At 36.8% G+C, this 14125-nt stretch overlaps 1 protein-coding gene across 1 annotated transcript in view; it reads right to left on the bottom strand.

Annotated features, from left to right (window-relative positions):
- Positions 1–2077: 2077 nt before the first annotated feature.
- MARCHF11 (membrane associated ring-CH-type finger 11) overlaps positions 2078–14125 on the bottom strand; it is a 32093-nt gene continuing 20045 nt past the window's right edge. Inside the window, exons 3-4 of the mRNA XM_065052625.1 lie at positions 11171–11363; positions 2078–4099 (exon numbers count right to left, since the gene is read on the bottom strand). Coding sequence (XP_064908697.1) covers positions 3777–4099; positions 11171–11363 — 516 coding nt within the window. The 3' untranslated portion in view covers positions 2078–3776. The remainder of the gene's footprint in view (positions 4100–11170; positions 11364–14125) is intronic.

Genomic DNA, 14125 nt, shown 5'->3' with positions numbered 1-14125 from the left:
TTTTTCATTCTGGGGACAGTCAAGAACTGGAGCTGGTTGCCCAGAAAGGTCATTTAATTTCCATCCTTGGAGAATTTTAAGACCTGGCTGCTTAAAGCCCTGAGCAACCAGGTCTGACCTCAGAGCTGAACCTGGAGCTCGGACTGCGTGTCCTCCATGGGCCCTTCCAACTTGAATTGTTGTCTGTGATTCATTATATTAATATTTTAAAACTACCTTGAACTTCCAGCCAAATTTATTTCTGATCTATTCGTGTCCTTGAGTTCTTTTGCTTCTAAGGCTTGTTCTTTGCCTAAAATAAATTTTATTCTGCAATGTATTAGCAGACAACAATAACATTCGCTCTCAACTTTTGTTAAGCAGAACAAGCGATGCTTTTGTAATTTCCTCATGTGAAATAGAGTGCCTGTTCCTTTATCATCTTAATATCCCCTCTCTGCATCTGTTCTAATTTGAATTCATCTATCTTGCATGTAAGTGATCACAGCACTGCAGTGCTGTACAAATCCAAATACAAGGTCAATGAAGAAATATTCAGATCCTGCACTAGGCACTCCTGCTACTGCAAAGCATTCTGCAGGACAACATAGCCATAGATTTCATTATTTCTTCACAACTGCACCTTGCCTATACTCATCCTGTCACTGTTTGTTGTCTCCTGAGCTTGCTTCCTACATATAGAAATACATAAGTGCAGACATATGCAAATTGTCATGCCATAGAAATTATTAATGATGACTAATCCTACAATTAAAAAGGCTTTTCTGATATTTTCCCTGAACATTTCTCTCATTACTAATTTTCATTACCTTTAATTGGAGCATTTTTTTTTCCCTCAAAAACTGCTAAGTGTTCTAGACCCAGGTGTCTTTCAAATATTTGTACACAGAAATCTCGTCCTCTTTTAAATTGCATCTACTCATCTTTTCCGGGGAGTCATTTTAGCCCAGCACCCTAATTATTTGGATGTGAATGAAAAAGATTTCTTTACAACAAAATGTTTTCATATAGTTCTGAATTTTTTTTAGGATACTGTAAAAAGACCACTGAAATATTCTTTCAATCCCAGAGATCACAAGTACCTAAAAGGTGTGAGGCATAACCCTTTAATATATTGACCACACATTGCCTTATTCTCCTTGTATTACAAGTGCTTTTTGAGATATTAACTCTGATTACAATTTGGTCAGGTCGAATTGTGGTCCTTCTGGGAAAGGAGGCTTTATTTAAGCAGTAATTAAGAACGAGTAATTCCCAGGGATACAGCAGGTTTCCCCAGTCATAGTTTCTCTCATCTTCTGTTTCTCCACAAACGCCTCCTTTGGGAAATTGTTTAAAGATAATCTATAAGTGAATTCTCACAGTTTCTCAATGAGATCGCTTCTTGTACGTTGGTAATTTGCCACACAGGAGATAAATTGGCTTTTTTTCAGATAACATTTTGTTGTTCATGGCTTATGTACTTCTTTTCACATTGGTTGTTTGAAGAGCAGTAAGTCATCTGTAGATTTAGTACATGCAAATTTGAGCTTGTGAGACTGCAAGGCAGAATGCTGGGCCCTGTGTAGAGTTCATTGGCTAAATGTTTATGAAAATATAAGGAGCTCTTAGCTCCAATGCTTAAATTATTTCTATCTCCCTTCCATGTGTAGTTACAGAAGCCTCCTGTGTCTGGTCTTGGCATGGGAGCTTCTTCTAAAGGGAAGGCACACACCAATTCCAGTGCCATCCTGTTAAGCCTGAAAGGGAATTTTCAAGCTGCAGTAATTCATCCAGCCGCTGCACAAAATAACTAAATTTTTTTAGCTATTGATTACAACTTTGAAAGAGAAGAATGTTTAACTGTGTAGTGTGTGCAGTGCCCAGGTGCTGGCAGCGGAGCAGAGGCTTGGCTGCAGGGGCAGCCTGTGAGGAGAAGCTGAAGCCACCCCATGCTGGGGACAGCTGTTCCCAAGCAGAGATTCCCCTGTTACCCCTGAAGAGGTCCTGCTGGAGCAGGTACTGCCTGCAGCCATGGAGACACCACACTGGAGCCCTAGGGAGGACCCCACGCCGCAGCAGGTGGACGTGCCCTGAAGGAACTGCAGCGCCTGGGACAGCCCCACACTGGAGCAGGAAAATCGCTTCCAGAAGTGATTGGACAACATCCTCAGACACACGGTGTGAACTGTGGGGTTGTCCTGTGCAGGGACAGGAGTTGGACTTGATGATCCTTGTGGGTCCCTTCCAACTCAGGACATTCCATGATTCTATGATTCTAAGCGTGAGGAGGCAGGAGTGGCAGAGAGGAGCTGTAATGGGCTGACTGGAGCCCCCATTCCCTCTCTCTGTGCACCTCTCAGGGGGAAGAAGTAGAGGAATTGGGAGTGAAGGAGTAAAGCCAAGCCTGGGAAGAAGGACAATGGGTAGGAGAAGGTGTTTTAGGTATTGTCTTTGCTTCTTACCATCCAACTCTATTTTAACTCACAATAAATGATTTTTCCCCAAGTCGTGTCTGCCTTGCCCGTGATGGTAATTGGTAAGCGACATCCTTGTCTTCGTCTTGACCCATGAGATTTTTCATCTTATTTTCTAACCCTGTCCTACTGAGAAGGGGAAGAGAGCAACTAGATGGGGATCTGACAGCCAGCCAAGGTCAACCCACCCCAAACTGTTTTAAGTAAGCTACCATTCCCAGAGTCCTTTCAGCTCTACTTTTTCATCTTGATCTTTAACAGACTTAATTATTAACTTGGAAATAATTTACATTTTCATTTGATTAAATGATATTAGAATTTTTGCAATGAGTCAAAAGCAGAGAAGCAAACTTCACAGCATTGATTAGCTACCATGATAAAGATGAACGCTGCCTCATTTTTAATGTGGTGATTCATTACCTGGCAAAATTAAGGCTCTGCATTATTTCTACTTCAGTTTCCATCAGGACTTATTATTTTTCCATAAGCTGTAACGTGCATTTTTTCTTTAAAAAAAAAATTAAAGGGATGTCAATGTCCTACAGTTAGAATGGTACTAGAAATTCACAGGCTGCTAAGTTCAGTGCTGCAGCTCAGAAGGTAATGTCATTTTAATGTCATTTCTGGGCATGGGCACAGCACCAGTACTCTGCAGGTCCTAGAGACTTGAGAGGAACTGCAAGACCCTTCCCGTGCCTGTGTCATTCTTGTCTCTGACATCTTACGCACTCATGTGGGAAAGCTAAAAGAAGAGCTGGCATCTTCCCTCATGTTTTGTAAAACACCCATTGGACCTCTGATCAAAGACAAGTGACAATATAGCCCTTACTTTCATATACCTGAACTGTGCTGCAAACAACAATAGAATAAAGACAGAAAAAGAAGAATACTTGAATTGTATAAAAATTCTTTTTCTTTTTGGAAGAAGGTTGTTCAGTTTAATCCTCATGAAAGTGGGAAAAATAACAGTAGTGGATGAAAGCCGGAGTTTAAGAAAATACATTTAAATATATTTTTTTACTTAAAAATGAGTTTCCTTATCATTCAAAGACCTAAGAGGTAAACTATTTTGTGTACACCTCAGGTACAAATTGTCAAAAGTTCTAATAAACCAGACTATATAAAAAGGAAGAGACTTTTTTTCCCAGAAAAAATGTATTTGTGTTTTAGCTGATCATATAAAAAGCATTATTTTTTTTAAAAAAAGTGTATATATTTTTTCAAGTGTTAATGGTTTCACCACTAGTTGTAACTACATTCCAAAGTCCTGTAACATCAGGGCACATTCTCCTTATCTGTGTAGCACAGTGAGCATAATGTTTACACTGAGGTGACTCTCATCACTACCTCCCCAGAGCCGTTGTCTTCTGACGGATCTTCTTGAGGTCTCATGCGGTTGAACAGATGCAACAATACATAGCCACACTGAAATCTTGGTGAGGTTAACTGTGTCGGATGAACTAAACTTCTGTTTCTAAATGCAGTCAGCGGTAACCACAATGTCCTTCCTGCTGAGGGTTCTCCTCGATTGCTCTCTTCTATGTCTGTGGCTTTATCGTAATTTAACACATCCCAGTGTAGATTCACCGCCCTCCAGCGCTTAAACACTCGATAAACAGATGCACCTTCATGTACTATCAGTCCTGAAATTAAGAAAAAAGAAATTAGTCTATTCAAAATGTCACTGGATACCATTTTGAGAGTAAATACAGGTGTAATACATTATAATGAATCTGGCAATTGCCACAGGCTCTTAAATTATTTGTAACTCTGATAATTCAAATCAATTGTACATATGCAATATAACTGGTTATTCATGTGTTTGAGAGGTGGGAACATGTAGAGGAAATAAAATTGTTCTGAATGAAAGCTCAACATAACCAATTCTGGAATAAGCTGAGCATGCCTAACTCAAGTATTTAGGTTTAAGTAAACCAATATAGAAGAACCCTACTGGCTAATTTATAAATTGACTGTTTATGCTAGTGTAACCCTTGCTCATAGTAACTAATATTTATTGAGATTTGTACTGGTTTAAGTCAACCTTTCAGTAAGTTAGACCTTCTGAAATGAACAGGATGGTCTCAGATTTGTTTGAGAGTGTTTTGTAGAATTCAATACAGATACAAATTTAAGTGTTTTCACATTCTTAGTTCAACTTGGGAGCACAGAAGATTTATGAGAAGCTGAAACAGCTGTAAGTATAATGACTTTCCTGTCTTGCTTCAGTAGAGCAAGAATAAATTAAATGTTAATATTAACTATGATGAGCATGGCAAGGATGATAGGCTTTCTTCTTTCTCTTCATAATTCAGTAGATAGAAGTTGAGAAACATCTCTTTTGTTGAGACCCGGGAAATCTTATAAAAGATTTCCTTAAAGAGTCTGGAGTCCTCAACAGACCAATCTGCTTATGAGTTTCCATATAGCTAATATTTATGATTATTGTATGCATGCAAACAATTTATTTACTTAATAATTACTCACATTTTTTGTATGTATGTATATGTATATGTATTTATACACACGCTGTTTATGTGTAAGTATTTCAAATATGGATTTACTGGGCAGGCACGTGGAGCTTCAGCCTTCTTTTCAGGTTTCTCCTTTGTTCCTCAGCCAGCCTCCTAACTTGTATGGTGCTGAGCAATGTCAGATGTTTAACTCTTATTTTCTGCTTTGGGAGGAGAGCAATCTGCCTAGCCAAACACATTTCTACATTTTTTGTCCTGTGTGTTTCTTGCCTAAAATTTTACTGTATGTGGGCACATCTATAACATGATCTGCAATGTCACAGGCTATAGTCCTTTATGCCAAGAGGTTGTATATCAGCTGCTTCTACACAACAAAATTGTGATTTAAGTGTCTGAGGTCTCTCAGTGAGTTTAACTGATACATGAAAGGAGATATTCAAAGAAAGATGACACAAGCAGAAAGGTTGATAACAATATTTATATTAACAGGAAACCTCAGATTCAAGTGCAATGATTTGCGGATAGCAATGCCTACTCTAACACATTTTTTAAGATCATTACACTGAAAGATGGAGAAACACAAATATTGCTCTCAGAAGGACAGGATAGCAAATGTAGCATCTCTGTAAGGCTTTCACAGAATCACAGAATGGTTTGGGTTGGAAGGGACCTTAAAATCATCTAGTTCCAAAGTTGCCTAGAATTCATTGAAGCATCCGATACAGCAAAACTAATACAACAGAAACTTAATTATTTGTTAAAAATTCTAAATGTATTTTGTATCGACACTGCATTTTAGTGGAATGTTTTCTTGATTGCAAGATGTCTATCTTCATTTTCTCAGATATATATATATATCAACCTATCCTAAAAATTTAGCAGCCACATTAGTACATAAACGCACCTTCAAGACTGGCTATACTGTCTTAAAAAAGGATAAATATTTTTGATCACATACAAAATCTACAAGCCACATAAGTCATGGTTTTATTGCTGTGACAAAGATCATGCACCCTTGTGGGGTTTTTTTGTCTGCCGGCTTTCCCCTACAATGATAAGGGAGATGAGCATAATTTTCCCTCTACCTGTCACTGGATCATAGTATTCTTTGGCTTAACTTCCCTCAAGACTGTGATGAAACAAAAGTTGAGAGAACCTATTTACTGCAGCGTAAAGATTTTTGATACCTGCCTGCTCTCCACTGAAACCTGAACAAAGTATTTTAGAATAGAGAAGGAGGCAGTTGAGGAAGGACCATGAAGCACATTTAAACAATCAAAAGTATCCTCTCAAAATTATGACAGAAGTCATCATAGGACTTCTTATTTTAAGGCGCTCTTTTTTACTCTTTTTGAGCTTTCAGGATTTACTGAAATTATGTTTTCAAAGTTTTCTCAACAATGGCAAGGAAGAGAAATTTTCCTTAAAATGAAAGCTGTTACTCACAAATGCTCTAAAAGAGCTAAGGAACAAAGGATCAAATATCACAAGGCTTGAAATAAAGTTGCCACATTTGGCAATGCTGAAGAAGAAAAGCACTACTTTCATAACTCCTCCCATAAAAAGATTTAGTTCCCATCTGATAAAATGACACATTGAAAAAGACCTATGTAGAAGAAGCAAACGAATTCCAATAGGTCTTTTGTCTCTTAAAAGATGTTTTCTAGGGTCTGGAAGAATAAAAGTTCTCAGCACATAACAGTTCCAAGACCACAAACAAGGGAAAATCTGGGTAAGGTTAAAATGCTGGAGATTTTCCAGTTTCAAAGGAGTTCTGACACTCAAAAAATAAGTGTTTAGTTACTAAAGTGAAGCTGTAAGAAAACGACAAAGATTCTTCTTTTACTTAAAATTCCACAGCAGTTAATGAGGATGTAAGAGAGAAAATGGGGATAAATCTATGAATATTGACTTGTTCCAAATACTGTGCTTTCAACAGCACAGAGGACATAGTCTTAAGGAAAAAATAAAATTGTTTGATCCAGATGATCACAAGAGGAAATGTTAGAATTCACTACTGTTATCTATTCTGTCATTCTGTCCAGTTAATACCTACAAAGAGCAGAGTTTTGGGATGATGGACCTGGCAAAATGCCCTAAGGGTTCTAAGAAGACTTTACCTTCAAGATTTATTTTAAGATGTAGCAATCATAGTGGAATCCCGACAACAGGATTATGGGGAGATCATAATTTTATTTTCTTTTATTGCTGAGTAGTATGAGATAGTTTCACTCTATCCAAAGGTTTTCTCACCCTGAGTCACAAGAACACTTGAAATTTTTCATACTGAATGTCATTACAAGAAGGCAACTCTGCTTAGTTCTGATGTGGTATTAGATTCCAATGTTGTCTTATTTATCACACTAATCTTGCTTATAATAATTTAGGAATGGTCCTCCCAGGAACACCACAGACTTTTACCAGGGAATAAAAGACCCTTTTCAGAAACAGACTTTACAACTGGACAAAATACCATCTCTTTATTCAGAGGTTCACAGATACAAAAAAAAAACCCACAACAAAACAATAAAGTGCTTAAAGCGTTGAAGTGAAACACGTCCACTCTAAAAATAGCAATAAAACTCTCTCTGAAATATTTAGAATTAGTGAAAGACTGGCTTTCTGAGTAAAGAAATGATAAGTGCAGCTAGATGCATTCATTACACATAACTTCAGCCTGTACATTTTGAAAACTAGGGGAGTTACATGAATGTTGCTGGGCATCCAGTTCCTTGGTGGGGAAGAAAGAGTCTTTCATAGGGCTACTCACACCTCACGTTGGCTCCCATTGCTTACTGCCTTGCTACAGCACTGGCACCACTCATGTTTCTAGTCGCTTTCATGCTCTAAAGGAGCTGCACAGTTCTGGGATGGCAAGTGAGCTGTTATTATTTGTGAGAGGTTTTGTTCATGGTAGAGCCATTTATGGCTAGTAGTTACTGTTATATTCCAATGAAAATGTATAACATCATATGATGTCACTGTTACGAGAAATAATTGCTAGGTCTACAATGCCAAAGACTTTGTGTACTGTCCTTCAACAGCTAAATAAGGGTTTTATTAATTCTTTCCTTTCATATCATCACATGAACTCATTCTCTTTGGTAATTCCCACATACACAGTCCAATCTGAGCACTGTCACTGCAGTAGCACTGGGTCTCCCAGGCAGTAGCTCTCTTTGATTAAAGTGTTCAAGATTTGCCTTGGGAAAACTTCCACTATCAGCAAGTTTCAGAGACAACAGGTTTATGCCCAGCTTAGATGCAGAAATGTGCAAACTAGTGACTTGTAGGATCGAAATTAACACTGATAAGTAAAAAAGATGATCCTGTTAGGAAGGAATTAGAATTCTAGAAAAATTTAAAGTGGAAGAAGAAAAAAACGGATACCAATAAAATACGTACACTGGAATGAATAGAAGATATTATATTGGTGACCCATAATCTTTCAGATGTTTCTTTCAGTGAAAACATAATCAAAATCAAGAATTAAAATACAAGTTACATGTAATTTACTTGATAAGAAAGTGGGTGGTGTGCTGCCTCCAGTATACAAATCAGTCATTGGGAAAACAAATTATGATCATATGTGCGAGTTTTCAAAGATGTCATATAAAGATGTCATTACCTTTGGGAAAGCTGCTTTTAAAAATGATGACAACAAAACATTTCAAAAAGTACAGATATTTACAATTCACAAATGACAAAAAAAAATTCATATTGTTTATGCAAAACTATAGGTAGGCATGACTGAAGGCAGTTGGAATGAGTCTTGGTCATTCCACCAGTAACTCAAGCACTTGTCTTGAAATATATGGTGCACAGGAAAACTCATGTCTGCATAGATTTCTCTTTGAAATAAAGAGAGATTTCAGTGGGAGTATAGGCATTCACTCACTATAAATCCTGTTGAAAACTAAGAGAATGCCATGGATGACTAAACACAAATGAGAGGAGATACTAAATGAGAACGGTGGCTGGCTGTAAGCATTACAAGCTTTTGTCATAAGAGATTATATATATTATCCAATGGTAAAATCATAGGTCAATGCCTTTGGGAAGTCATCAGCATAATGGACAGTGTTGGTTTTCTTTTAATCGTTCATGAGTAATAATTACATCAATATATTAGAGAACAAATTTAAAATACTTCACCCTGTGATGAAAGAAAAAGATAAAATTGAAAAAAATCAAATATATTAATAAATCTTTTCAAGAGTTACAGGAACTCCTGGTTTTACAAACTTACAGAACGCAGATTACTTGAAATTATATGCAAAATAAGTGGGCTGAATGAATCTGGATCATCAGAATTCTACAGTTACCAAAGCTCCTTTATACAGCTTTCTGAATGTTCAGATATAGTTAAATCATATCTGCACTGAACTTCATAATTACAAAACAGTGTCCAAATATGTTTAATTATAGTTTGTTGTACATAAAAATGTCCATGTATTACTTATGATCAGACTACAAAACATGCATTTATGTAGTTACAGGCAAGCCAGTTTGTCTGCACCTGCTCTTTGCTCCTGCATGGTGCCCATTAGGCTAGAAGCTCCTGAGCCATGTGAGGCACATGTTAGTTCAGTAGGTTCCAGTCAGAGGTGGCTTCAGCCTGGCTGGCTCCTAAGGCAGCTACATAACTGCATGTACCAACCTAGGGAAGGCTCATCTTACAGTAGTTTACTTTTACAGCTAAATAAAAGTAATATTTCTGATCATCCAGAGATGTTCTTGATTGATTTTGAGATTAACTTGGTTTAGATGTTTTAACAGTCAAGCAAATGGAAAGAAATGGAAATAGTTTGAAATAATTGGTTATTTCAACTAGTTGATGCATACCGAAGTTGATGTTACCAAAGTAAAGTTTTTACAATTGTAATCTTTGTGAAAAAAACAGAATTCAATACAAATAAAAAGTTTAGAATGCCTGAAGCACATTTTGTTTTCACTTTTTTGAAAAACACAAAAGCAAAATCCCCAATATTGAGTGTTAAGCCAGAAAAGTGGTATTCAGGAATGAGCACGTAAGAGGACATGTAGCTGAGTCCTTTTTTTCATTTAAAAGCTGAGCACTTCTCCAGAGCATTAGAGACCAAGATTCTGTCCATTCTTCTGTCTGAGAAGATTCGGATTCACAGAAGAAAGTCTGTGTTCTAAAACATTTCAGAGTGGGCTTCTCTTAGAAAAATTACAAAATAAACAGAACTGCTGATCCAGCTGAAATATAAATACTCTTACAATAATGAGATGGTTTCATTAAAAGATGATATGGCCTGATGTTTGGAGCAAAAGCCTTGATATTAGGAATCACTCTGTTTCTTTGCACCTTATTGAGCAGAATTCAGCACTGTCCTGAATTCCCATATATGAGACTGGATAACATCAACATTTATCACTCATCAATCTCAAAGCAAACATCAGATAGCATTTGACTTCTGGATTTTCTTCGAATTGCAATTCTAAGAATATGATGTAATGTTTACTGCAATTATTAAATTTTCTTTGCAAATAATTGTAGCTATTCTACCCATCAATTCCAGGTTCTTTTATCAAATAATAAAGGGTTTTCAATTTATTATTTCTGTGTCCATTATATTTTCAGAAATTTTAAAACCAGTCAGTATTTTCTTTTATTCAGCATTTTCTTTTATAAGATTTCAGATAGAGTTAAATAACTTGAGACTTTTTAATAGTATAGTAATTTATTATAGTTAGCACTGTTAAAGTGTTTCATAACTGTTTATGATATACAAAGAACACAAGCCTGTCTTCTTTGTTCTTTTCTGCTACTAGCACAGTGACCTATATAAATCTGTGCAACTTAATTTTGGATACGTAGTTTGACAACATCCTCAAGGGCTGCTTCTGTGCTTCACAATGGTACAATCTAATGCAAAGTGGCAGCAGTAGACTTGGCAACACACAATTTTGCTAATTATTTTAATAATGTCTTTGTTATTTTCATCTATTTAACTTCCTGAACTTTGCTAGCCATCTGCTCCTCTTCTCGTCACTAAGACCTTGGGGAGACACCGTGATGAATCTTAAAGTTTCTTTGGTTCTTTTCTTTTTTCAGTACTTGTAACACTGTATAAATCAGTATTTGCCAAAGGTACCAAGTGAGAATAAATCTGCAAAGAACTGAAGTGATCAATTAGACTGACCAATTAGAAAAAATAGATATAGTCACAGTCTTAAACCACAGTCTGTGCTGTTTAAAGATTTTGAGCTTACCTATGCATACTAGATCCATAAAACCATACATTCCATAGCAGATTTGAAAAAGGATGTCCTTTCTTTGCCATACTGCATAAGGGCTGAAGGCTGACCATAGAAGCCAAGTCACACTTGCTACTAAGAACAGAGATCCTAGGATTACAGCAACCATCTGCACTTTCTCAACCAGTGTTATAGTAATGCTTTGCCACTAAAAGAGAAACAAAGTTGTATAAGATAAAAATGTTATTTTCTGCGATTGTACATTCAACTCCACTTTTTCCTGAAATAAGAAATTATTTTAATATTTATACATATCTTCACTATACAGATCTTCACTAATATCCTCAATACTGACATTTTGTATATTTTTTAACCTATTTCACTTTTAGGTAAACTAATAGTTGCTTCCCCGTCTCCTCCAGCATCACTATAATCACCATCTAGCTGTGAACTTCAGAACACTTAATAGTTTTATTTCTGTTTTGAATACATAGGCAAAAAAATGTTTGGTCTTAGGAATGGAATACAGCCTTTCATATTTGTTGGGAAGACAATCTTAAGTATATTTTATGTTCATGTGACAAGTTGAAAGCGACAATTTTCCTTTCCATCCCACCCACCTCAAGTCTGAAGCCATTTTCCACTTTCCTGCTGCTCATCAAAGAAGTTCCAGGCTCTCTCCAGACATACCAAGGCAGCTGGGTTAACCAGTGTTAATGTTACAGAGACACATCTGCAGTCTAGTATGGAAGCAACCTGAAGGCTCAGTAGGATCCCTGAATATAAGGAGCATGAACCTTTCTTTTCAGTGCATCCCAATTACATCTGCCTTTCCAGGAAGGGCTGCATCCTCTATATGAGAGGTGATTCAGATTTATGGTGTGACAAGATGTAAATATAAAAGAGTATGCTTACTGAATTCTGTCAAGGTAAGAACAGAAATAAAATTTTGTTAAAGCAAAGAGTCACAGAAGCAAAACATTGCATAAAGGAAAAACCATTCTAGACTACCCTTGACATGTATGGTCTTTCTTGCCTGTAATAGTCTAAATTAGCTTGGCAGACTCCCCACTTTAGCCCCATCACCTACTCCAGAGCTAGTATGCAGTCACTGGAGACTGCCGTCTTTCCTGTTTTTAACTTGGAACATACCTGCCCCCTTACATGGTTGGGATAAGTGGAGAAAGAGCTACTGAAGTAAGGACTGTATTAGCTCTTTTCCCATCTGGCAATATTTTTCATTTTTACTGCTATTTTATGAAAGCTTTCTCTTTTAATCAGCAATTGGGTACCCAATGCTGTAGGATGCTAGAATAATTTACGTGGCAATGGGCTGTGGGAGGTCTGCAGCTCAACTTCCTGCTCAGAGCAAGGTCAGTGATGCAGTCAGACCAGATTGCTCAGGACTTTACTCACTAGTAACACCTTGAAAACCTCCAAGCATTAAGACTGTTCAGACTTTCTGGGCAACCTGTTCCACTTCCGACTGTCTTGCAGCTGAAAAATGTTTTTCTTATAACCCATTTTTTCCTTTATCCAGGCTGATCCTCTTTTGTTCCAACTTAGGCTCTTTTCCTCCCACCAAGTATACTGTGAAGAGCTTGGGTGAGCAATGAGGTCCTCTGTCCCTTTCTTCTCTTTCTGCTTTTTTCATTAGCTTTTCTACTGTTGACTAATTTGCACTGCTGGAGCTGCATGCCTTCTCTTGTTGCAGCTTTATGAATGTAACAGTACGAAAGCTGTATAACAATTTGTAAATTGCCCATCTTGAAATATCCTTTTACAATGAACTTATTAAACTCATATGAGCTATTTCATTGAAATTCAGGGTTTGGAATGGGGCTATTCATATGAAATACTACCTTTTCTATGGTAAAGCAACTACGGATACTCAATTCATTTGTTAGAAAAAAAAATGTATAAGGTGAACGAAGGTCATTAACAAGTGATGCATGACAGAATGATGTGAGCTTCTCATGACTCAGATATTACTTGTATACAGAATTTAAATGTCAGGACTGAAATTCATAGAACTCTATTTAGACACTATAGGGGTAGGTTCAATAAAATAATTTTTCATTTCTCAGCTGAAGCCACATAGTGTGACTTGGCAGAAAACTGTCAAAAATGCTATTGGTTATGTATCTTTTTTTATCCTCTTTCATTATCACTGTGAGACAGACCTGTAACAAATTTGTTTGGAATGCCTGAAATCGAAGTACATTTACATGAAGTAAAGCTTTAACAATCACAAAATATTAAACTGTCAAATTTGTGGAAGAAGCTGGCAATAAAATGAAAAAAGTGTTACATCACTGAAGTAAACAGCAGATCTTTCACAGTCCAATTTCAGCAATGCAGAGGTTCCTAAAGTCACTTCAGTTTATTTTTGTTTTCATGGGTTTTAACTTAAGATCACTCATAATTATTCTGCAAAGAGAGCACTTCGGATAGATAGGAAAAGCAGTCCAAACATTAGGAATAAGCAATGTAGATTGCAGTCTAGATATAAAGCCCATCCCTTATTCTGGTGTTGTCTAACGGACAAACTTCTATTCGTATCTCTCACTCACAACCTGAATCAAACACACCTACCGTCTTTTTCAATCTCATGAGAGCTTTTGTTGTCTTACTCAAACCTTTTCTTTGTAGAAAAGTTTGACCTTGAAAAGTCCTTAGAAACTGATATGATCCTCTTCTCACTATCTTCTCAATAATGTATTCTAATCACTTTGCTATTCCTTTGATCAGATTCATTGTCTGTCCAGAATGCAAGCAATTGAATCTCTTAACCGCAATAAATTCAGTAATTCCAAAGATTCAGCATATTAGTATGCTACCAACCAGGAAGGGGAGCCACCTCAATTTCTGAGAAAATGCCCAAGAGTTCCACAGGTTGTAGTTCCTAACTCCTTCGCCTTCAAAAATGAAAGAACGGCTACACAGCAAAACAAAAAATAACAAAACAAA

This window comes from Columba livia, chromosome 2 (genome assembly GCF_036013475.1).
Source record: "Columba livia isolate bColLiv1 breed racing homer chromosome 2, bColLiv1.pat.W.v2, whole genome shotgun sequence".
Lineage (NCBI taxonomy): Eukaryota > Metazoa > Chordata > Aves > Columbiformes > Columbidae > Columba > Columba livia.
This window is presented reverse-complemented; position numbering and strand designations above follow the sequence as displayed.